General features: G+C 36.9%; 2 protein-coding genes across 3 annotated transcripts in view; one reads left to right on the forward strand and one right to left on the reverse strand.

The window, feature by feature from the left end:
* LOC135614980 (calcium permeable stress-gated cation channel 1-like) overlaps positions 1-26892 on the forward strand; it is a 35056-nt gene that overhangs the window by 6806 nt on the left and 1358 nt on the right. For both annotated transcript variants that reach the window (XM_065112924.1, XM_065112982.1), the window contains exons 6-11: positions 4281-4400; positions 4531-4611; positions 7330-7670; positions 9849-10094; positions 13183-13507; positions 17370-17603. In XM_065112924.1, coding sequence (XP_064968996.1) covers positions 4281-4400; positions 4531-4611; positions 7330-7670; positions 9849-10094; positions 13183-13507; positions 17370-17603 — 1347 coding nt within the window. The remainder of the gene's footprint in view (positions 1-4280; positions 4401-4530; positions 4612-7329; positions 7671-9848; positions 10095-13182; positions 13508-17369; positions 17604-26892) is intronic.
* LOC135680006 (uncharacterized) lies at positions 20097-21865 on the reverse strand. Its single transcript, XM_065193990.1, has 3 exons — positions 21735-21865; positions 20439-21644; positions 20097-20346 (listed from the first exon to the last, which is right to left on the reverse strand). The coding sequence occupies exons 1-2, from the start codon at positions 21814-21816 to the stop codon at positions 20452-20454; spliced, it is 1275 nt and encodes a 424-aa protein (XP_065050062.1). The 5' UTR covers positions 21817-21865; the 3' UTR covers positions 20097-20346; positions 20439-20451.

Consider the following 26892-nt stretch of genomic DNA (forward strand, 5'->3'; position numbering starts at 1 on the left):
ATGATGATTTGACGGAACGTCACTGGAACAGTGAGAAGAGAGTGTGCTTTTCTTTTACCATGACGATAATTGAAAGTTTTATGTTCAAAATAGGGAATGTTATAACAGCTTAATAAAATTACTGATGAATGTATGACTTGAAATTGAAAATATTAATGATGGAAATTAGTTTCACATGCCTAAATGCTGATCTAGGATAGATCTAGTTTGAGTCTTCATGCATTAACTAATATTTTTTTACCATTTCTTAGTCATTTCACAGATATATTTTCATCTTAAGGTTGCATGATATTTAGAATCAAGTAGGTTTAACATTGTGATTTAAGTGTAAATAAGATTCAAGTTGATACTTGATATGGATAAAGTTTAATGGTTGTTAGAGTGATATTAGGTAATTTCATGGTTCGCCTTATTGATCCATATTGGTCTACCAACCAGCTATCGGTACAGTACATACCGAGGCATATCGAGCATACTGACACATGATACATGGAGGCGTATCAATATACCACTCGTACTGGTCTCCTATCGGACCAGTATGTACCACCCATACTAAGCGGTATGTTATGGTATAACGAACCTTGAGTAATTTTATTTTATTTTTTTATTTCTTACATTGTATAAAGTATAAACATAACCTAAATTAATAATAAGATGCCAGACAAGACAAATTTGGTGGCTGATTCAATTGGCAACCAAAATTTGTGCTATATAAGTCAAATTTTTTTAGTTTGTGTTTTGATTTGCACGAAGCTAACATTATGAATAAATGGAGAATATGGGATGGCTTTATGACGATGAAATTGCTGGATGGTTGATAGAGCAAAGAACAAGTATATCTTCCCCAACAAAGCCTCTGCACCTCATGATTTAATAAGAGCACATTTTTGGTGATTTTACTTTCTGGAGAATCGATGCGCTAATGCAATGTCTGCCTAGTTTTTATTTCTTTCGTGTCCGATATAAGCATCCTTGTAAATTGTAGTTTCGTCTTCTTCTATCAGAACTTATCAAACTAACTTTTCCATTCTCTTAAGTGTCTCAACCTATTCTTTACTCTCTGAAAGAAGGAAGAAACTAGTTCCGGCCTATTCTTTGCTTAAAGAAAAAAAAAACAACAATAACTAATAAGAACGTTAAATATTAGGACCCATGTCACATGACTCTTCATACTAACCCAAGTAATGTAGGTGCAAGGAGACCCCCATTAATCTCTCACACCACAGTGACACATTATGATTGTCTAGTTGACTCATCAAGTTATCAAATGGTGTTTTTTATTAAAACATCATGTGCATTTTTATGATTCTGGATATATATGGTCATGATATTTGTCGTACTTGTTAAGAAAATATTCATGTAGAGGATAAAGATTGAAAGAGGACTAAAGAATAATTCATTTTGCTTAGGATTGAAAGAATGTGCTGATATATATTGAGTTTGGCCAATAATTTAACAGCTCAAGCTTTTGGGTTGGATTATTGTCCACTCTCATGTGTGTTAGCCCTGCCTCAAATTCATTTATTTAAATTCTCCATTTGGTATCAAAGCCATAAGGTCCACAATAGTTAGCTTTGATTAGTTTGACGGAAACCATCCAATTTAAAATCTCAACAATACTATCAACTCAAAAGATGTTTTCTTATTCGCCTAGCATGCTTGAATGTATCAACCATGTTGTGTACATGCAGTCCAATCCAAGAGGAAGCCTACACTAGTGCAGTACATGATGTGGCAATCCTTGGATTTCATAATGAATGGTGATATTGTTTGTATCATTATTGGAATCAAGTATCTTTCATGGAAAACTAAGTGGATATGGATTATGGACAACCTCTTGGCAAGTGGTTTCCAATAATGTTGATGTGATGGTTCGTGAGAAAAGTTGATATGCAGTTTTCAGAAGTTCCTGTAATAGGAATCTGTTCCATGCATGTCTGCACACTCGCTTTTAGATAATGGTGATATTGTTTGGATCATTGTTGGAATCAAGTATCTTTCATGGCAAACTTAATGGATATGGATTATGGACAACCTATTGGCAATGCTGATGTGATGGTTTGTGAGAAGCTGATTTGCAGTTTTCAACTTGTCTCACCATAACTTTGCAAGAAGTTCCTGTAATAGGAATCTGTTCCATGCATGTCTGAACACTCACTTTTCCTTGTGTTACAATTCTCTTTTAGATAATGATCAGGATTAAAGGTGATAAAGCTTTTTCTCATGTACATAATCCTTGGATGTCCTGATGAATAGTGATATCATTTGGATCATTATTGGAATCAAGGTATCTTTTGTGGCAAATTATGTGGATATGGAATATGGACTACCTATTGGCAAGTTGATCAGTGATTTAAAAGGACGTTCAGACGAGGCGAGGTGAGGCCCGAACGCCTCATATAAGGGCCTGGTGGCGTGCTTCAATAAGGCATCGCTTGGGCGCTTGCTTGAGCCCAGGGCCAGGTGCTTTGAGCAAGTGCCCGGTTGATATAAGGCAACCAGGTTCGGTTAAATGTGCGTTAGTTGGTTCGATCAAATCAACTAACGCACGCAGTTACCTCAAAACCTACGCGCGACCCCGACTCCCAACCCTAGTATGCGCTTTCTCCCTCTACCTCCGCTGCCAACGATTTCTCCCTCTGTGTCTGCTGTCGATGATTTCTCCTTCTGCATTCGCCGCTGACGATTTCTCCCTTTGTCTCCGTCGCTGACGATTTCTCCCGTTGCCTCCGAGTCTTCCTTTGTCGCTGATCGAGTCTCCTCAGCTTCCGCTGTTGTCCGTTGTCTGCCGCTGCCTGTTGCTGTCTGCGACTCCGCTGTCGTTGTCTACTGCTGTCCATGACTCCGCTGTCGCTGCTGCTATCCACTTCTCCATTGTCGCTGCCACAGTTGTTGTCCGTTGCTTCTCTTTTGAGTTCTGACTTCTCACTATCGGTTTCACTAAGTGATATTTTTTTATCCCTTTTAACAGTTATACTCTTCCCTTCTAACTGTTGTTAACAGTAAATAATATACTGTTAATAGTACATTATTAATTACTATACAAAATAATCTTTATTTATTAGATTAATAATATGATATTTTTGTATATTTTAATATTTTAGAGCGTCTCGTTTTGCTCGGACGATCGCCTAGCGTCTCGGGCGTTTTGGGACCTTGGCGCCTAGCGCTTTTTAAATCACTGGTGTTGATGCACTGGTCTGTGAGAAAAGTTTGATTTTTAGTTTTCAAATTGTTCCACCAAAATTTTGCAAGAAACCTATAATAGGAATCTGTTCCATGCATATCCGGGCACTTGCTTTTTTCATATGTTACAAGTATCTTTTAGATATGATCGATCAGGTTTTAAGGACATCTCTGCTTAAAGGGTCAAAATATTATTTACTAGTCTTGGTACGAGCTATGAGGGGTGCTTTAAAGACTTCTTCTCATGGGAGGATGCAGGGAAATAATAGAATGACTGGCAATTCTATGTCTAATGTTCTAGAATAATTGTCAATACTGATTGATCACTGGTCAATTGCAGTTTTTGTTTGGGATGATTTCAGATCTAGCTGATATAGTTTTTCTAGTGTTTGTAAAAATGTCCATGCATGTATGCATATGTAACCATGTGCATTTTTAGGAACTTTGATATGCAATTTATTGACGGTAGCAGCCATATGATGTTATTTCTTACATTTTCAAGTTATACTTTTGCTTGTTTAGCTCTTAGGAATTTTTTCTTGATTGCTATGAATGCTCATTTATAGAATGAAGCCTATTTCCTCAATTTGATAATACTTTTTTTGTACAATATGTTTTAGTTTGATATATTTTTTTTATACCATTAAGAATTAATCATAAATAGGCTGTTGAATATTTAAAATTACTGATATTACATTCACGAGGAGAGTTAGATTTGACTTCTATTACCAAAAAGATAATACCAATATTTTAAATCGCTACATAATACTGGCTTTGGTAAGTAGTTCGACTAGTATGGTTCTAGGTTATCAAACAGTACCATTTGATATCACCAAAAGAAATTGATAAAAAATAAATATTGACTGGTACCTACTGAATGCTGTGGTCAGACTAGTAATTACCAATTGACACATACAAATCTGAGGGGTATTTGAAACCTTGGAGAATATACTTGTATTTTTGCTTTCTTTTAAGAATGCTTATAGATGACAATATGTAACATGTGTAACCAGGATTGTAGTTGTTTTCATGCATGTATTTTCGTAGCATTTAATATGCATTTTAGTATGTTATAACAAACATATGTTTTGTAGGTTGTCTATAATGCAAACAAACTTTCTAAGCTGGTAAAAAAGAAGAAGCAGATGCAGAATTGGCGTGATTATTATCAACTAAAATATGATAAGGATCCATCTAAAAGGCCTGCAGTAAAGGTTATTTTTTCAGCTTATATCTTTCTCTTTGTTTTTTGATTTCTTCAAATGATCTTCACTTTTATTTATATTGTGACTTCTTACCATGTGTTCTCTAGAAATCTCATAATAGGTTTCTTTGTTTTAACAGACTGGTTTTCTTGGACTCTGTGGTGAAAAGGTGGATGCTATTGACTTTTACAAATCTAAGATTGACGAGCTCTCTAAAAAGGTATGTGTTACTTATTGATATGTTGGCCATTTCCAATTTACCACTTGCAATAAATCATATGCTAAATTAAAGCATTTTCTTGTTTTTAAAAAGTTATAGTTGCTTGTGACTTAGGATTTACTTTCTTTTGTGTTCTAACTTGGGTTTTAATATATATGTAGGTTCATAGTTCAATTTTCAGCAGATTCATCCATTTTGTACCTCATGTATATGTTGATCATGGAACAACCTTAGCTTTCCATGCCTTTTCTTTTATGCTTCTAGTTCTAACTGTAAAGAACATGTGCTATCATGTTCTCTCTTAATAGCAGTGAAATGCAGGCATGATGTTGATAATAAGGTATGTCATGCCAGTCTATATGGGAACCGAGGAATTATGGAAAGTATTATTGAGATCCTTAAAATAGTATTGTTGAGATCTCCAAAATTGTCATACCTCAAAAGTCTTACAATACCTTTATTTTTAGACCTTGCCTTGCCCTCTCCTATGACTAATTCTATAAGTCAACCTGGTTACTTCTCTATATTCAATTAGGATAAATTCTTCTTATTTTACTAAAACCCAAGTATGGTCCTACTAGATTAGGAGAAGGATCTTCTTCTCCTGGTAGGATCAGATCAGGAGACTCCCTTAGATCAAGAGGGTTACTTAAATCTCACTCAGGTCTTGACTTATGCCTTGACTCAAGTTCAATCCAGTTGAATCATTTCTCTATTATAGTTTTGAGTTTGGACGTCGGAGACCAGCGGTTGGCCCACTCAAGTGCTGTGTGAATCCAATAAATATCAGGGCTGGTCCTTTTAAGATTTTTTGTCTCGAGCTTCTGTGAAATCATTTCTTTATTTTAGATCACTAAAATTTTGCATCATAACAATGATATTTGTAGTTCAATATTTGCTGTCTTGTTTAATGCCTTCTATTCAAACAAAGAATACAATTCTTCTACGAAATTGTAATCTTCAAATGACCGTATGATGATAGTCCGAGCAGTTATGTAAAGGCCTAGAATATGGTTTCTTCTAGGTTGATGTAGACTGACCCAGAAGATGACATCTTTTAGAGAGTTGCAGAAATGCTTGGAATATCATCTTCCTAGCTTGTAACCTAAAAACGTCAAATCGATCTAACAAACGTAAAAAATATTTCTCACCTCCTCTTCGATCTTTAGATTATCCCATTTGATAATCTATCTTTTTTCCATTATTTTGGATCGTCGATGATGAAAGATGCTCTAGTGATTAGGAGGAGACGAAAAAGAATGATAAGAAGGGGAAGAAGTAGAAAAAAAAGGGGTTGTCTGGAAAGAGTTCAAAGAGTATCTTGAAATTAAGTGATAAGTTGAGGCATTTATATCCATTTGCAGAAGGGTCTCTTTGAAATATTAAAAGTTCTTAAGATGAGATTGTAAATAGCAAAAAAGGGGTTGCCAATAGAAATTTTCTTTGTTTTATCTTATCAAGTTTTTATTTATCTGTATATTTGTGAAATCTTACCTATGCACACCAACCGAGTTGGTCCTGTGATGGTTCCCCTCTTAATCTTGAGGAAGTTCTTGGTTCAAATTTTCACTAGGTGGTGCCAAGTAATTGAACAAGATACTCATGGTGGAGAGTGTGCTTGGTAGCTCAAGTAGCTTACATTCTTTATTGCAGCTGTATCTCATGCTCAAGAAGTGACAAATTCATAAAATGTAGACAAAGGACCATGGACACTATATCTACGAGATCTTACACAGCTTTTTGGAAGTAGTAAAACCTAAAGTATCCTAGCTAATAAGAAGAAATATTTAATATTAAAATCTCATATAGGTTCCAAGTACGTCTGGAGGCTAGAAAGAACTTATTTAAGATAGTAAATTTTCTTCTAGGCCATCAAGAAGGTTAAATTGATGAACAAAAAGAAAAAAAATCTTTTTCTGGAGTTGACACTCATGGAAACTTTTATTTTAGTTCAAAGCACATTGAATCTCTATTGGCCTTTAATATGATTATTGTTATTATTATTTGATCCATCCTTAAAGAAGCAATTGCTGTCACAATGCATCATTTTGCTGATGCTTGAAAGAACTCTCTTGATGTTCCTTGCCCTGTTAGAGTAATTTTATGTTTGGCAAGTAGACTTTTTATGTCAAGTTGTCAACATCTTGAGATGACTTGATTACCCCAGTTGGTGAGGTGCATTATTAATTTTCTTCATGAATCTTGCAAGGCCTATCTTATTGCTTTAGAATTATTTATATAAAGTATCCTATCCCTCAAAATCACTCTTGCATATGTCAATTAAATTTAGCTTTATAATCACATTACTAGTTATATTTCCTGTGACGATTGTGTCAATTTGTTACATTCTTTTATACCATCTTATGGATTCTTAGGGTTGGTGATGGTATATGAAATTCTTGTTCAATTCCGGGTGCCATTTGAATTTTTTAGTTTGGACTTTTCTTGCTTTGAAGAAAAAAATGTTCCATACTAAACTAAGTCTGCTCTTTTATGGATAAAATTACTTTAGGAGACTACAGAACAAGAAATGATAAAAAAGGATCCAAAGTCCATTATGCCAGCTGCATAATGGACTTTGGGTTGGTGATGGTATATGAAATTCTTGTTCAATTCCGGGTGCCATTTGAATTTTTTAGTTTGGACTTTTCTTGCTTTGAAGAAAAAAATGTTCCATACTAAACTAAGTCTGCTCTTTTATGGATAAAATTACTTTAGGAGACTACAGAACAAGAAATGATAAAAAAGGATCCAAAGTCCATTATGCCAGCTGCATTTGTTTCCTTCAGGACACGGTGGGGGGCAGCTGTATGTGCTCAAACACAACAAACTAGAAACCCAACTTTATGGTTGACTGAGTGGGCTCCAGAACCTCGGGATGTGTATTGGCAGAATTTAGCTATTCCATTTGTTTCCCTCACAGTCAGACGGTTGATTATAGCAGTTGCCTTCTTCTTTCTTACCTTCTTCTTTATGATTCCAATCGCATTTGTACAATCTCTTGCTAACATCGAGGGAATCGAGAAGGCTGTTCCATTTTTGAAGCCCGTAATTGAAGTGTAAGTTTTGTAATTTGTACTATTGATTTCTTTTGTTTATTTGTCTTCTGTTTCTTGCATTGTGAAATTATTCTACTGAAGTTTCCTTTATCTTGAAAATTCTCACATCTAGTTTTCTATATATTTCTTACTTGTACCTAATTGTTGATAACTTGATATGACTTGTTGCCAGCTTATGATAGCTAGTTTTTCAGTACAAGTAATTATAAATACGATCCCAATGATATTTTTCTTTTTACTTTTGAAACTTCTACATAAAACCATGTTTTGAGAAGAATATGTTATGCTCATAAGTGTATCTTAAGCCATAACATATTGGGTAGAAACCATGTTTTGTAAGAATACGTTATGGTTGTAAGCCATTAATTCAGGCTTACCTATATGGTTGATCATAAGTGTCATAAATCATCAGAGACTTGGAGTACCAATAGGATATTATCAACTTATTTTTAGAAAACAACCTCTTTAAAGAAGGCTTTCTTAAGGTAACCATCTTGCACTTGTGAAAGCATAAGGAGAAGAACAAGGTCTTCATACCAACCATTATGTAACCATCATCTGTATCTCTGGATCCAATTTAGATCGAAGAAAAAGTACAATACTCATTTCCGAACGCCGTTTGATCCACAGATTTTCTTTGACATTTGGGGTTGGGCTAGTGACCATGAGCGTGGCAAATTCCATGCTGATAGGTGGTGCACACATATGGAAACACTCAGAACATCCAAACATGCTATCGCAACTAGTGTTAACATAACTAGGATGCATCATATTATTCATTTATATGTTCATTTGTTAGGAAAGACTTGAAGTAGATCTAACTAAATTTACCTATTCCTAAACATATTGAACAAAGTAAAACAGTCTTGGAGAGAAATGGAAAAGAAACGGACTAAATTTACCTCTAGTTTTATTGTATGAAAAAGAAGTGGAAAAGATAAATGTCAATTTATTTCTTTCCATTGTTTGATGTTTTTCTTCTTTAACTCATTTGGCATTTGGTATTGATGGAAGTTGATAGTGACTATAGCAGCAGATAGCTATGACATAGTGTGCAAAATAAAAAAGGGGCTTCAGTCACTGCTCTTTAGTTTGAGCAATAATCTTATACCCTAGTAGTCACATAACGAATGTGCCCTGATTACAGCAGGAGATAGCTATGGCATAGTATGCAAAGTAAAAAAGGTGCTTCAATCACTGCTCTTCAGTTTAAGGCTTTGAGCTATAATATAATACCCTGATAGTTCCATAACGTGGGCTATGATATATATGGTATATAAGTCACTTCTTGACTTTGTAAAGGAAACTTGTCAGTCCTAGTCCTACGACTCATTTGTATTATTATGTCATGTGAAAGCCAAAAAAGAGTTTGTTAAGCTATATGAAATGCCTTTACTGTGAAGGCACCAGGGATTTGAGTAGGTGACATTGTGATACCTTAATGTTCCCACATAAAAAAGGATTTGTATGTTAACTTGAGTACCTAGACTCAAGGATTCAATCCTGGGTGTTGGGATTGTATCTAAGGCTGCTTAAGCCAGTTCAATGATACTGTACTGAGACCTAACAACATTTTGTTTTGTAGCCATTGTCATAACAAAGTGCACATATCCCATTAAAGATATATTGATCATGAACATTTGTCCTTGTCATCTACAAATATTTAAGGTAACCTAAAGGGAATAAGGCCACTGTTATTGGCGGTGGAAGAAGAAATGGGAGAGCAGATGTTGTGGCTGATCGGTTATAGCAGCATTCTATCATCAATTTGTGTACCATGATATTCTGGATTAGATAGGGCCTTAATTCATTATCACCAGGAATTTAAAAGGTTATTCTATAGATTTGGACTAGGTATGTCTTGGTCTGTGCAACATAAATTAGATAATATAATTTAATCTCAAACCAGCATATGAGCCTCTAAAATTTTGCATTTGTTCATACCAGTACCTGCTTGTCCTTTGATGAAGCTTTTCTAGATTTATGTTGTAGTTGAAAAGTAATCATCATGAATATGTATCACCTAATATAAATATTACATTGTGTCAGAGAATTGCCTAAACATCCTTTCTAGTTATTCCAAAAGAACTTTCAGTTTTATTATATTACAACAATTTTGGGGATTTGTGATATTTTGAACATTTTCTTTTTTACTGACAAGTAATCATAATTTTACAGGGGAACTATCAAATCATTCATCCAAGGTTTTCTTCCAGGAATTGCTCTGAAGATCTTTCTTATATTGCTCCCTACAATATTGATGCTTATGTCGAAGTTTGAAGGATTTACATCCTTGTCAGCATTGGAGAGAAGATCTGCATCTAAATATTACCTCTTTTTACTTGTAAATGTATTTCTTGGGAGCATCATTACTGGAACAGCATTCCAGCAGCTAAATAGGTTTATTCACCAGTCAGCAAATGAGTATGTTTTGCAACTTATCCTCATATCTGAAAATTACTAAATAATTAGTTTGGTTTTTATAACCTATGCGCTTTACAAGATTTGGATACCAATAATTTGGAAATGAATGTGCATCATGGTTGATACCTTCATTAGCTCAGATATACCAACAAGTGAATGGATTTCACTCATCCATCTATGCGAACAGCACATCCTATGCATGAATCTTAATGCATATTTTGGTCAGAATTCAGAAAGACTTTAGCTTCAAAGCTTTTGAAACTAATATATGCCTTGTTGTGTGTGTATATATATAAAGATATTTACCTTCAAATAGAAGTTTATATAATGTATATATACACACATTGTTCAATCAAGCGTTTCTTTGTAGTTGTATTTCATATACCAGCATCCTATAAAATATTTCCTACTATTTTGTTAGTAAACCTAATGAAATATTCTAATCACTTGTTAAAATGTTCTGCCCATGCTAAGAACTATTTGTGGTTAGGTCTGGAATATGTTCTTAAATACAGACTAAATAGAGTTGTCTCTTAGTTTAATAACTAAGTCAGGTGTTTTTCTCAAGTAAATTTTTTCACAAGGTATTTATTGGTATACTGAAAGAAGTTTCAAATATGTACGATTAGATGGGGACCAATTCTTTTAAGTTTAGGTGAATTATTCCAGGGTTGTGCCGAAAAGTATGTATAAATTGATACTGAGATTGCAAACAAAATTCTTTAATCTTAAAGAAAGAAACAAACAGAATGCAAGCCATAGTTCTAAATATTGTGGTATACTGGCTGAACTAACCCAATTATGTACTTGTCTATTGGCCTAAATTTTACTGGCTAGTTCCAATATTTCAAGCAATTTTAGTACTCCTTTTATTGATGTACCAACTCATACCATAGTATCTCAACCAATATGTACTAGTTCAAGAAGAATCTGGGCAAGGGTACTGAAATCAGTATATAAAACTCTGCTGCCGACTGCAATGATGGAAATAAAGTCACTCTTTTAAGTCATTTAATAGGTAAATTATTTAGGATGAAAAAATGATAATTTTACCTTTAGATTTGCCTCAAGAGAGGAAAAAGATAATTTGATATATGATGGAAATGTGTTTTATTAAATTAGAATAAAAATAATGAGGAATAGCATGGCAGCTCTTAGTTTGACTTATGGTATGATTAACAGTGCCCATTGGTGGAAAATGATCTGTGTAGCCAACACAAGATGGTCGGACTAGTACCCATCTTTTGTGCATCACGGAATTGAAGGCCTGTCCTAATACACAAAATTTCTCATTACATATTCTTTCCTTCTTATTTATATTTTTTTCCCTCATTTTGTTATTATTCACACACTTGTGTTCAAGGTTCACCTTACTAATTTGAGCTAGTGTGTCGATCGGCTGGCGGCACGACACGCACTCACCTGTATCGATACACTAGTAAGTATCGGTATTTCGGAGAGAACGAAAAAAGGGAGAAGAGGAAGGGATGGCAGAGGAAGGAGGAAGAAAGAGGGAAGAAGAGGAAGTGGTGGAGGAAAGAGGAGGAAGAGGAAGAGAAGAGACCTTACCTGAGATGTGGCGGTGCACTGAGGTCGCGACAAGCCGAAGTCACTGTTGATCATAGCATTAGAGGTGATGCTCACGAGGCAGCGCTCGCGTGAGAATTGAGAAAGTAGGGTTTCCCACTTCCCTTGAATACGGTGGATTGGATTAGGGTGGGTCCACGTACCGGTCAGCGCTCGGGCCGGTATGTGCTGCCCGTTTTGTACTGGTCTGGGTGCAATGGTGAACATAGCTTGTGTTAACATAGCACTGGGCCAACAACTATCATGCTATTTACTTATTTAGGTCCTTAGCTACTTCTATTTTGACCTCTTGAAACTAGTTATTCTCCTCTTCCAGTCTATGATATGATAGTTGTTTTGAACAATTGTCTTCTAGTGACATTGGAGCTCTTGATTCACCATTATATTCAAGCTTTAGGATATCTTGGGGTTTTTCACATTGTATATTACTTTAACAAGTCGCTAGTATCTGGTCAAAAGTTGTCTCCTTAAATCAAGGTCGATTTTGTTACATAGTCATCCATCGTCCTATTCGTTTGTATTATCATAATTTTAAGTTTTATGACATCTTGGGTTTTTCACATTGTGTAGGTCTTTAACAAGTAGCTAATATTTGGTCTGCAATTATAATACTTAAATCAAAGTTTTCTGTTTTTATTACATATCCATGATCCTGTTCATTTGTATTATTTATTCATTTATAAATTATTCTTTATTACTAGTATATCTCGACCATTGTCCTGGCTACATCTTATTTATTAGGTTCTTATTTTTCTTCATTTCAACTTTTATTTTATCCATTTGACACCCTAACACTTTTAGATTTTGTTAGTAAATATTTTAATGCTTTTGGAAAATCAGATGGCTGGCTTCTTGTGGTAAAACCAAGGATTAAGATTCTGGTCATACTGAACTAACTGAAATACATTCTGTCTTAAGGATTAACAAACATGGTACAAAGATGTGCCAGTTATCATATTATGGCAGCATATAGAAACAAGTCAGGTATCTGATAACGATGCTTGAAATGGCATGATAATAGTAGTACCGGATGAACTGCTGAAAAAGAAGCATCACATGACACCTTTACCATGGGTGAATCACAATATAGATAATGTTTTCTTACCTGCCAGCATATGTAATATAGTCGTGGACACAATGACAATGCATGACATGGCAGTATAACAATACCTGATTAATGACCTACTGGAAAGGGTATCATAAACCTTAATTGAGATGAATCACAACATAGGTAGTGTTCCAGACTTCCAGTTACCAGATTGTTTCTCTTTCTGGTAATTACACATTTGTCTTGTGCTTTATTCCTAGACTTCTGTTCCAGAAATTAGAAATTTGACATTAAATAAGAGTTCTTACCTCTTATGAAAATTGACTTGTTGATATGAATCTTTGTCTTGTGCTTTATTCCTAGTTTTGAATCTTTCATTGAATTATTCACTCGATCTAACTTCTTTTTGTTTATCAAGAAGTCTTCATAATTTAAAACTGTCCTGTTATGTAGAATTCCAAGGACAATAGGTGTATCTATTCCCCAGAAAGCAACATTCTTCATTACCTACATCATGGTTGATGGTTGGGCTGGAATTGCTGGGGAGATCTTAAGACTGAAACCTTTAATAATATATCATTTGAAGAATTTTTTTCTGGTGAAGACTGAGAAAGACAGGGAAGAAGCTATGGATCCTGGAAGTATCGATTTTGCCTCATCTGAACCTAAGATACAGCTGTACTTTCTCCTTGGTCTTGTATATGCAGTGGTCACACCGTTCTTGCTTCCTTTCATAATAATTTTCTTTGCCTTGGCATTTGTTGTCTTTCGTCATCAGGTGAGCAACTTAGTGATCTATGATCCTGCAGACTTAGAGTTGCATTATATTCCATAAAAGGATTTTCTTATATTGATGTACATGCATATTTGATTCAATGTTTAACTACTTTATAGTTGTCTAAAGCTTGGTTATGTGAAGTGTGTTCTTTATTAGTGGTCTTTGTGGTTCCCACAGGACAAGTCCGTTATTACCAAGGTCTGCAATACCGTACAATATCGATGATTCGAGGCTGGCTCGGTACGGTGTACCGAGCGATACGTCAAGCGTACCGAGCGGTACACCTAATTTAGGGTGTAAAACCCTCTGAAAATACCTAAAAATAAAAAAAGGTTAGGATAGGGTTTTTAAGTTAGAAATAAATATAGTAATAGTATAAGTTTAGCAAAATCAATGTAAATTAGGTAAGAATAGTATCACATATCTTTTTCGGGCTTTGAGGAAGTCTTGTTCAAGGTTCGTATTTCAGTCGGTTATAGATTGTCCTTCTGTAAATATTAAAATATTTACAGAAAAAACATTTGAATTGTTAGACTATTTTGTTATAATATAAACTCTAAAATTTAAATGAATTAAATAATCATATATGTAGATATACCTGATTGTTGATTCTACCACCAAAATGAACGACGGACCTCCACGAGTGGTGGATCGGGGTTCTCGATCCTATACATCTGCATATCAATATGATATGTTTGTTGGACCCAATCATGAATTGATCCTATGACATAATGTATTGATACACTATATGCCATTGTTACATCAATATGGTGCTGATCGTCATGAATCATATTTGTCCGAGGCAGCCCTTGAGGCATATATTGGTGAATGTCAAAGCTTCTACTTTCGCTACTGATATGCTACTCTATATCATACTGTTGCTCAGAGAAGAATGACCAACTATCACCATACTGTTGTTGCCCGTATGATTCTCCATAATACGATGGAGCACCGTAGCACTATTACAGTGCGATAACAGTCAATTTGACCGTTGGAGCACTGTAGCACTGTTACAGTGCAGTAACGATCGATTTTGTTCGATACGGAGCGCTTTTAGCCGTTCCGCCCGGTTGCGGGCGGTCTGCGTACCGGTATGCCATCGGACCGGTATGTACCGGGCGGTATCATTCGGTATTGCCTACCTTGGTTATTACTGCAGCACACTAATTCCTTAAACTCATCACAAGGAGGTACTTGTTTAGCAAACACCTGAAATATTTGGGAGAAAACAGGTTGAGCTTAAGAGAGCAAGCCTTTTGTGGGAAAGTAACAAAATTATTTGAAGGATGGTTCCTAATCTATGAAATTTAACTGCTCTCGTGAATGCTTCTTTGCAGGCTATTTAGGCCAGAAACTCCTGTTTAAAAATGACTGTAAAATTGGACTTCAGAAAGGCAAAATCTCATCTTGTTATCACCTGTCGTCTAATCATTTTCCTTGTCTATCTGTATTTCTTGTCTTATTCAATATGTAGTCAACTGTTGAAAGAGAACCTCTTTTTCTGTTGTCCTTTCTTTTATGAAAATCCACATGATCAAATAATTAAATTCTCTTCTCATTCCCGTGTTTCTTTTATCTTATTGATTAAACTTGATTGATCTTTTTATGGGAAAAAAGACAAAAGCGTTGCTTTTGTGTGAAAAGTCACCTGTTATGTCTCAGTATCGTGTAACATCTAGTTATTACTCTCTTATGTATTTAATTTTCATTTCTTTAAGCTTTAGTTACAAGGGTGATATATTGAGCTATTAGCAAAGGGCCAAGGGTGATATATAGAGCTTATACAAAAAAATGATCTTGATCTCTCTCCCTATGGAGTTTGCATGTGGAAGCACAACAGGGAAGATAATTTGCACCTTTTTCAGTTACTTATTTGGTTGGGCCTATAGAAATCAAGTTGCTTTCCTTTTTCTTGTCATCTGCTGTGGCTTCATTTATATTTTTCACATTCTTCTGCTTTTTTTTCCCTTGATTGTAGCATAGTCTTTGCTGAGTAGTTCTTATAGCTCAAGTCTCTTGTTTACACAAATTCTATCTTCGTTCTTGATTTTATTCATATATTTTGCCTTGAATCCTGAGAATTTTATCCCTATATCCAGGTCAAACCTTTCCTACTTCAATCCCTAAACCATTCTCACCTCTTCCCACCTTGCAAACTTTTCCTGAGGCATAAAGGCCCTAAAATGCTACTTAATAGGACTGCCAGGATTAGAGCACTGCAAACTGCAGTACTTCTTTGTTCTTTCACTTTGTGACTGAACCTCAAATCTAAAATAAACATTCAATGATATCTGTAGCTGTTGCATCTGAATACACCACTTTCTCACTCTTATTTCCTTTTCATCTGAATACACCACTTTCACTTTGTGACTGAACCTCAAATCTGCAGTACTTCAAACTGCAGTACTTCTTTGTTCTTTCACTTTGTGACTGAACCTCAAATCTAAAATAAACATTCAATGATATCTGTAGCTGTTGCATCTGAATACACCACTTTCTCACTCTTATTTTCTTTGTTCTTTCACTTTGTGACTGAACCTCAAATCTAAAATAAACATTCAATGATATCTGTAGCTGTTGCATCTGAATACACCACTTTCTCACTCTTATTTCCTTTTCAAACATTACTGTAACCAGTCCTCTACGTTCCTGCTAAATCCCTTGCCTATCTTGAACTTAAATCTACTTGTTTTGCCTAAAAGTTGAAGACATCATTGCTAGCATCAGTCGGCAAAGTTGAAAAAGAAAATTGTGTTGATTTCTAGACTGTCTTTGTAATTTGTGTAAATTAATTCATGTGTTTCTCACTCCTCTCGGTTGCCATTGTAAAGTGCAATAACTTGGAGTTTAAATCTTAATAAGCTAATGTCAACGTTACAATTTTATATATTATGGCTTTGGTTACTCAATATATTCCGATACACTAATTTATTTGTGTACCAGGGGATCTTACCTATCACGAGTTTTGTAGGGCATAGCTTTGTTAGTATTCCTCGGTGAATCTTGTAGGTTTTCCTATGTTATGTATGATATAATTTCTCTGTCAATTAGAGATTCTTTTGGAGATATTCTTTCTAGGTTTTCTAAAAGGTGCCCAGCTGCACATGACTTCATTTTCCTTGAACTTTTCAGATTTAATCATAGATCAAAGAAAGCATTATATATATAATGCTAAACCAAATCTACACTTTTCTTTTTTTAGTTAAAAGTAAAAAATGCCAGCTCACTGTCCTAATTTCACAAACACACTGAATAATTGAAAATCTCTTGGATATTCATCGCAAATTCAGAAAACCCTATGTGCCAAATGCTTTTTAATGTTCATACATTAAGTGTGGAGAAAATTAAATGTTGATTTTGATAATCGAGTTCATTGGTATAAAATGGTCCTAAAGGCTAGACTCTACAGTAGTTTTACGAAGTATTCAACTACAATTAGTTGGTTCCTTCCTTATTTTCATCATGCTTTCTATTTTATTCTCATTTTTCCTAAATAGAGGACAATTCTTCATGGAAAGTGACTTCTAAACATGTAATTGTTGGAGCAGTAAACATTAGTGAAAGAGACACTGCATGGATACAAGAGGGACTGACACATGCAGTCTCCAGAGTAGGTTTCCAAACTAGCATATTTCTCCTAGCTTTTTTGAATGTATTGCTGCAACGATCATATTAATTTATTTGCTTCCTTTTCCATCAAATAACTTGTATTTTGTTTGTGCTATCTTATTTGAAATCGATAATTGCTAACCTACTGCTGTAATAGTCATATTCATGATCCCTTTACTTTCTTGTCCATCTTATATGTTACATCTAAGAATTCCAGTATTTTGTTTCTGATGAAAATTTTCTCATGATACAGATTATAAATGTCTACAATCAAGAATATGAAAGTGGGGCAGCATTTTGGCCCGATGTTCATCGCCGCATTATTACTGCTTTAATTATTTCCCAGCTGCTTCTACTTGGTCTTTTAAGTACAAAGCATGCTGTAAATTCAACACCTTTGCTACTAGTTCTTCCTGTGTTGACTATATGGTTTCATAGGTTCTGCAAGAATCGATATGAACCTGCATTTGTTAAATTTCCACTCCAGGTAATCCTTTATTCATTTTTTTGTAAATTATGTGGATCTTGTTCCATATCTCGTTTCCGCAGCTTATTTTGAGTTGAAAACACATGGCACAATTTAAGATTATCAAATTGTGTAGAATCTTAGTATAGGTGGTAAAATTGTAGTGCTAATTAGAAACTACGAGATTGAAGTTTCTTTAAGCAGAACTTGCTCTAACCATTACACATCATCTCCATTTACAGTGTAATCTCACATGGCTTTTGAAGTCATGGGAAAAATGTTATCCATGTACTGTTGAGCCTTGAGAATGACATAAATTTTGGTATTCGTGCATAAAATAATTGAGACTAATCCAAAAATAATATCTATATATACATTCTTGATGCCAATTGAAAAACTAATGTTTGAAATGTTGACGATGTGAAACCCAATATGTTGTGGCACTTGCTATTTCTATGGTGCAATATGGATCCATGCAGACACAAGTAAGATGCATGATAAAGGAAAAGGAAAAATGAAAACAAAAAGAAAAAGAAGATGAAAGTTAAGTAAAAGAATGAAAATGTACTAACCTGTTCTTAGCCTTCTTTGACATAATCTCTAATGATGAATCACTCCCTAGGTGAATCTTACTGTAGATAGGGTTGATTACCCCCTTCTCGTGAAATAATTGATACACTGAGTTTGTTGTTTCTTTAACTAGTTTATAAAAAAAAAGTCACCCTCTCTAATATTTTCAGTGGACTACATTCCTAAATGATCCTTGGAAAACCAAAAAAAACGAAAAAGAAAGGCATATGGTTACTCTCAAAAAAAGGTGGTTACGTGCCATCCGGTATGGGTGGCTCGTGCAAAATTACAAAACTTGATCCAAGGAATTTAAATTCAATTACTCTGTCTCTGTCCATAGCCATATCAGTATTGGTCTGTTCAGTTCCAACACACTATGTCTGAACATACCATGATAATGTTATGGGAGCAATAGGAGGGGAGGAAGCAGCAATTTTAAAAGGCGCTCGGGCGCTCGTCTAGGCACTCGAGCGAGGCGAGGCGAGGCCCGAGCGCCTCGCTAATCTCCCAAGCGGCGCGCTTCAAACAGGCGCCGCCTGGGCGCTCGCCCGAGCCCAGGCGCTGGGCGCTTCGGGCGAGCGCCCGGGTTAACCAAGGTGATCGAACCAGGATTTTAGGTCTGGTTCGGTCCTGGTTCGGTCTATGATGGTTAGTTGGTTCAATCAAACCAACTAAAACTGATATAAGTGACAACCGAACCCTAACCCTCGCCGCTGCCGATCTCGATCCCTTTCCCGATCCCGTTGCTCGCAAACGCTGTCGCTGCTCGCAAATGCTGCCGCTCGCGCGCCCCGCTGCTCGCCACTCCTGCTCCCGCTCCCGCTCCTGCTCCCGCTGCTGCTGCTCGCCGCTGTCGCTGCTCGCAAACATTACCGCTGTCGCCGCTCGCGCCTCCCGCTGTCGCCGCTCGCGCCTCCCGCTGTCGCCGCTCGCGCCTCCCGCTGCTCGCTGCTGCCGCCGCTCGCCGCTTCCTCTTTTCTCAGTCAGCAGGCTCAGCACCCCTTTACACTTCCTTTTAACAGTATACGTATACTATATACTGTTAATATTATTAAGTTTATTTGAAATGATTAATTTTCAATACTATTAATAGATTAATAATATATTATTTTGATTTTAATACTGTTAATTTTTATTTATTTGAAACTTTTTGTTAATGTGACATTGTGATTTTGTATCTTAGATTTTCAAATTTAATAGCATATTTTTATTTAAAATTTTAAATAATTATATTTATTAATTATATTATATATTTTTATATTTTAGCGTGTCGCTTCGCTCGGGCGAGCGCCTAGCACCTCGGGCGTTTTTGAACCTTGACGCCTTTTGGCGCCTAGTGCTTTTTAAATCACTGGGAGAAATTTAAAGAAGAAGAAAAAGAAAGGAAGAAGATGAAAGAGGAAGAAGAGGAGGTCTATTGGAGTGGACGGTGGGAGTGCTTGCAGCAACAGGCAACTGACAATAGGTGTGCGAGTGGTGATGGGCGGAGAGCAGACTCGAGACTCTTTGCAAGAAGTTGCATTGCAGCCCTACATCACGAACTAGACTGGACCACTGTGAACTGGTTATAGTTATATAAAGCAAGGTTTGCCGTACCGGACTGTACCGCCCGGTACGGGCGGTACGTACCGGTCCGACAGGCTAGCGGTACGCGGACCGCCCTGTACCGGTCCGCCCGTACCGAGCACTGTAGCACTGTAGCACTGCTACAGTGCTCGGTACACCTGGGTGTACCGCTCGGTACACCTGGGTGTACCGCTCGGTACACCTGGGTGTACCGAGCGGTATACCGTACCGTACCGGTACCGAGCCCGGGTCGAAACGCCGGTACGGTACGGTACGGCGAACCTTTTATAAAGTATAAAGGAATGAAATTATTATTATTTTACCCAAGGTTCGCCGTACCGTACCGTACCGGCGTTTCGACCCACGCTCGGTACGGTACGGGTGTACCGACCAGTATACCGAGGTGTACCGAGCGGTACACCCGATTTCACCGATTTAACCCTCCGAAAATACCTGAAAATTAAAAAAAAAGTTAGGATAGGGTTTTCAAGTTACAAATAAATATAGTAATAGTATAAGTTTAGCAAAATCAATGTAAATTAGGTAAGAATAGCATCACATATCTTTTTCGGGCTTTGAGGTAGTCTTGTTCGAGGTTCGTATTTCAGCTCGTTATAGATTGAAATATCTACAGAAAAATTTGTTGAATTGTTAGACTATTTTGTTACAATATAAACTCTAAAATTCAAATGAATTAAATAATCATATATCTAGATATACCTGATTGTTAATTCTACCACCAAAACGAACGACGGGCCTCCACGGGTGGTGGATCAGGGTCCTCGATCCGATACATATCAATATGATACGTTTGTTGGACCCAATCATGAAATTGATCCCATGACATAGTGTATTGATACACCGTATGCCATTGATACATCAATGTGGTGCTGATCGTAGATTGATCGTCATGAATCATATTTGTCCGAGGCAGCTCTTGAGGCATATATTGATGTTGTTCTGTATCATGCTGTTGCTCAGAGAAGGATGACCAACTATCACCATACTGTTGTTGCCCATATGATTCTCCATAATACGATTGCTGTGAATACGATGAGTCTCTTTCTGTGTCTATATCATGTATGCTCTGTCGCATTTGTTCATATTCATCCACTGCCTTCCCCTTCCCCTTCCCCTTCCGCGCATAAACTTGACCAGTACCTTGTCGAGTTCCATGATCTGAATCTTGAGTGGCATGTGTAAAATATTGCTCCTCAGTCCATTCACCACCCTCAAGTTGTGTAGACGAGACCAACGACTGCCCGGCATCACCGCCATCATCTGTCGAGGCACTGCTGTCCGTGTTGCTGTCATGTCTCTGGACCGAGCGAGAAAGAGAATGTGATTGTGAAGGTGTCTCGTCGCCCGACTCGATTCTTTCCAACGATGCAACTGATGCTACTGCCTTCCCCTTTGCCTTTGCACGTTGGGCGGACGAGTGTGACCGTTGGGTATCGGTAGTTCCTCGAGCAGTTTGACTCATACCATGTTGTAATCGAGGGGGATTTTCCACCTGTTGGGGTTGTGCTTCTTCTTCTTCTATTGCCTCGGTGATAAAACGCGAAGGACGTTGAGGATCTCCCGCCTCATCAAGTAGAGGATCCTCTTGGTTCTCTACTGCTTCAACCCAATCTAACATTGGCTCTGAATCTTCGTTGTAGAATTGAAGGTCAATGGGATCAATATCTGGTTCCTCTGGCTCCTTATCCAACTCAGCACATCGCAATTTTAGCCGCATGTTATAATGGACATATACTAGTTTCTCTAACCGTCTGTAGGAGAGTCTGTTGCGGACCTTCGTATGAATCAATGCAAACGTTGACCAATTACGTTCGCAACCACTAGATGTTGTTGTCTGTGAAAGTATACGAACGGCAACCTTCCTTAAATGTGGTGCATCGCCTCCAAATTGTAGCCACCACTCGACTGCAAAAAGATATAAATAAGATTTTATTAGCATAACAAATAATCAACATTAAATATAATTGATAATCAATATGCATAACTTTTCCTCACCAGGATCCATAGTGTAACGGCACGATACAGCTACAACGTCGGAGAATGAACCAATTGTTTCTCGAAATAATCGACCCTCCATAAGAGCATCGGTTGCCTCGGTAGTGTTTGGCAAGAGCCGATATATAACATTTCGTAATGTCGTTAGGAAATTATTTTGTGTTCCGAGAGCATATCGATATTGAATTGCTGGGTTTAGATAATACGTTGCAAAACATAATTTTGTTAGTATTATTTTTTATTATCTAAATAATAATAAATTAAATTTTTCTGAATATGAATTTACCTACATTATGGATATCTTGATCCATATGAACATCGGTCCGACGATCAATGATTCGTACGTATTGGTCGGCCTTAAAATCATCTTTGAATGCTTTCCTGACCTCCTCTCTTGCTGAAATCAACATATATTTAAGATACGGCATTTGTGGACGCTTGTCCATATCGACCTTACGGAGGACAATATAAAGTGGTTCCACACCTTTTATGATTTCTGCTATAGTATCCCAAAATCTAGAGGAAAGAATGGCCTTTTCTATCTTCTTTCCATCACTCAATTTTGAATATCTGGATTCAGACCACTCTTGTGAGCTAGCCATTGCCTTCAAGCCTTGCCTTTTTTTGCTGTAATGACTTTAATGCAATAAAATTGGTAGCAAACCGAGTAATTCCAGGTCGAAGTACTTCACCATTTACATACTTTTGCATTAATGCGTGGACCCAATGATGATTATATATAAATTTTGTAATTGATTGTGTTCGAGCTACACATTTTTTGACCGCATCCAACTCACCAATATCCTTCAACATTAGATCTATGCAATGAGCTGCACATGGAGTCCAAAACAAAGTTTTTCTTTTTTCCATCAATTGCAAATCGGCCTTTTTGAAATTCGCTCCATTGTCGGTTATTATTTGTACAACATACTGTGGTCCAATCTCCTCTACCATAGTGTCCATCAAGCTCTCAATGTAGTTTGCATCTTGGATCTTTTCAGAAGCATTAACGGACTTATGAAACACCACTCTTCTATTGCAATAAACAAGAAAGTTGATGATACTCATTCTTGTTGGTCCTGTCCAACTGTCACACTTCAATGTCACCCCATATTCTTCCCATTGCCTCTTAAAGGATTTGATCCAATCCTTTATTTCTGCCACCTCCTCATCTAAGTACACGTCGTGAATCTCCTTTGGTGTTGGAGGTTAGATCCCCGTGCCAGACTTTTGAATAGAGGAGATCATGCTCTGATAATATGGACCTTTGGCTGTGTTGGCTGGAATCCTATGAAAGTTAAACCATTTTGAGATTGCCTTCCCAATATCCCGTTTTTTTTCTTTTGTGTATGCATCGTCAATCCGTGTCTGTTTCGCTGTTTGTGGGGGATAGGCTTGCGGATCAATATCAACAATATCTGGTGCGGACCTCCTGCCAAGACCTCTCATAAAACCACGGAGTCCACCATGTCTCATGCTACTAGTTCGGCCTAGCTGAGAAGGAGCAGTTGGTTGCCTCATGCTGGTTGACCTTTGGATTCCACTACCAGTGCCATGCTCAAATTGTGAGTCAGGTCGTCGATGCCTCATTGCTTCATCGAACGTATACTGATGCTCCAATGATGCACGAATCCCAGCTGTGAGATCCGGGTCGACTTCATCGCCGCAACCCTCATACTGATCATAAACCGGTTCCTGTGTAGCCCTATGATATTCTTCCTCAACTCTTGTCTTCTTTTTTAATGTATCTTCCTTTGTTTGTTTAAGCTTGCTTTGAAATAATTTACGGATCTCCGTTGGAACTTTCTTGCATTTTGCAACATCAGGATACCCACCAGCCAAATGCATTTTCACTCGAGTTATTCCTCCACCTTTGCCAATGTAGTCACAATAAATACATTGTCAATGATGACGGTTTCCATCTAGCTTTCGGGCATGAACCCATGCATCATCATGTGGCTGTTCCTTTGGTGCCATGATCCTATCAAATTTAAATCAAATAAACTATAAAGTATAAACATATTAAATTGACCAAATATCGATCATAAATCACTAATCACAACATTAAGTAATTTTATTAAAACATAACTAATTATATTTTATTATCATAAATATGTTACATGCATAAAATAAGTATTAACATCATTAGATACACTAATATAGTTAATTTTTCACTAATTACTTCTCTTTCACCATTATAAACATGGCAAACACCCTAATAGACATTAAAGATATTAGATTCACATAAAATCAAATAAATTTCGATTAAATCATCGTTAAAATGACTAATTACAGTATTAAATAACTTTAATAAATTATAATTAAACTTATTTTACCATCATATATATGTTAAATACATAAAAGAAACATTAAATATGTAATTTTAATCCAATATGATTCAAATTATGATAATTATCATTTATCTACACTAATTATACAATTAATATAGTTAATTTTTCACTAATTACTTCTCTTTCACCACTATAAACATGACAAATACCTTAATAGGTATTAAAGACATTAAATTGATATAAAATCAAATAAATTTTGATTTAATCATCATTAAAATAACTAATCGCAGCGTTAAATAATTTTAATAAAATTTAATTAAACTTATTTTACTATGATAAATATTATTCAATATTTACTATGCATGAAAAACACTAACCATAATCTTAAATATCTTAATTACTCTCTAATTAAAGAAAACGAATACATACCTCTTGATTAGAAAGTTCTTCCTCTTAATCTTCCCAAATTAGCCTCAATTGAATTCACAAATCGTTATTTTATAGAGTTTAGGAGAGAAAAGAAAAGTTTGAGAGAGAGTTTAAGAGAGTATAATGAAATAGGGGAGAGAAGATTGGTTTAAATAGGAGGAGATTTGACCGTTGGAGCACTTTAGCACTGCTACAGTGTGGTAACGGTCGGTTTCGACCGTTACCGAGTGGTACCGGTCGATTTCGACCGTTACCGAGTAGTACCGGGCGGTAACGGTCGAAATCGACCGTTACCGAATGGTACCGGGCGGTAACGGTCGAAATTTCGACCGTTACCGCCCGATATTACCCGTAACGGCCGATACGGGATATTTTTTGCGTGTACCGCCCGGTAGGGGGCGGTCCGCGTACCGGTCGCCTCTCGGACCGGTACGTACCGCCCGTATCGGGCGGTACGATTCGGTAAGTAAAACCTTGATTTTACCTATCATGTGAAGCTTCATGTACATTTGAGTATCATACATCCAATCAATGATATTGGGGAAGACCTTAGATCTAGGTGTCCCGCCCTAATTTGCTTGGAGTTAATATAAAGGGGTAAGTGTAGCCATTTATGGCACCTATTCCATGTGCTTAATGATAATGATTTCAACTATAACATCCTAGAAATACATAGGATAAAGTATGATTCCGATGATACTTCTTTTATATAAGCCCTTAAAGTGAGAGCTAGACCAATTACTTAATGTAAACATATTATTGATTCTATTTTTCTTGGCTAAATGGAATATAAGGAGATTAAGTAGTAAATTGAGTGGTATCAAGCTACAAAATTTTCCCTTCTGTGAATCTTTGAACAAGTATGCATCTAGTTATCATTATAGGTGAAATGAGTGACATGTTGTGTCCAAATCAGGGTTTTGAACAAGATATGCAATACCGTACCGTACCAGTGTTTCGAGGTTGGCTCGGTATGGTATGGTATCGGTGTATTGAGCGGTACACCCTAGTGTACCGAACAATTTTATATATTTTCTTCATTACTGTAGCACTATAGCACTGCTACAGTATAGCATTGTAGCACTGTAGCGGTATCGGGCGGTCCGTGTACCGGTATGTCGTCGGACCAGTACGTACCGCCCGTACCGGGCGGTACCATTCGATACTGCATACCATGGTTTTGAACAAGGTTCGCCGTACCGTATCGTACCGGCGTTTCGACCCGGGCTCGGTACCGGTACGGTACGGTATACCGCTCGGTACGGGCGGTCCGCGTACCGCTAGCCTGTCGGACCGGTACATACCGCCCGTACCGGGCGGTACAGTCCGGTACGGCAAACCTTGGTTTTGAATACCGGTTCGTACCAATGTACCGAGCAAAGCTCGGTACCATACATATTGATATGTATCGTCAATACGCCAGGGTGTACCGACGATGGTATATCCAAAAACCTTAAAAATATCTTCATCCATCACGCTAGGGCGTACCGATCGGTATGCCTTGGTAATAGTCGAAATCCGAGACGGTACCTGTTGGTACACCTTGGTGCCGCCCGATGGAGGGCAGTCCGCATATCAATATCCTCTCAATACATAGTGCCCGTACCGGACGGTACACATCGAAATTAAGAATCCTAGTCCAAATTGCTATCCTCTTCAAGGTAGGATATTGCCAGTGTCTTTGTCTAGAAAAGATACAAATGTTCACCAACTATTTATTGGCCTTCTTGAAATTAGTGTTATTTTTAGACACCACTTATATAATATTAGTTCTCTCCAATATCATCAATTACAGTGTCCATCAGATCCTATATGTATCCTTGGATGTTAAATTTGATTATGATGCATCAATGGACCTGCTGTTGCATGTGTAGGTATTGTTAAGGGCCCACTACTTGAAGATTTTGATCCTTCTGTGAATTTACTCGACCTCATCATCAAGATACACCTTAGTGATCTCATATGAAGGAAGAGGTTGTATCTTGGGTTCATGTTTCTAAGTGGTTTACATGATGAATCTGTAATTCACATCCTGAGCTAGGATGGGTGATAGATGCAGTTGAAATTGTACAAGCAGTGGTTGCCTTACCTATATCCTCTTTTTCTTATAATAGTCATGGTCCATTTGCAATCTGAAAGGGGAATGCCATGGGATCAAGATCAAATATCAGACATCAATCTCTTATCGAAAAACTAAAGAAACACCAAAAAAAAAACTAAAGAAACACTTGATGCCCCTTCTTCGGGTTGGGATGGTGCTCATCCGAGCACTTGTGCCATAATAGAAATGCATCATGGTCCATTCCCAATCTAAAAGGGGAATGCCATGGGATCAAGATCAAATATCAGCCGTCAATCTCTTATCGAAAAACTGTAGAAACGCTTGATGCCTCCTTCTTGGGGTTGGGATGGTGCTAGTCACCTCATACTAGCACTTG

Source organism: Musa acuminata, chromosome BXJ1-1 (genome assembly GCF_036884655.1).
Source record: "Musa acuminata AAA Group cultivar baxijiao chromosome BXJ1-1, Cavendish_Baxijiao_AAA, whole genome shotgun sequence".
In the NCBI taxonomy this organism is placed as follows: Eukaryota; Viridiplantae; Streptophyta; class Magnoliopsida; order Zingiberales; family Musaceae; genus Musa; species Musa acuminata.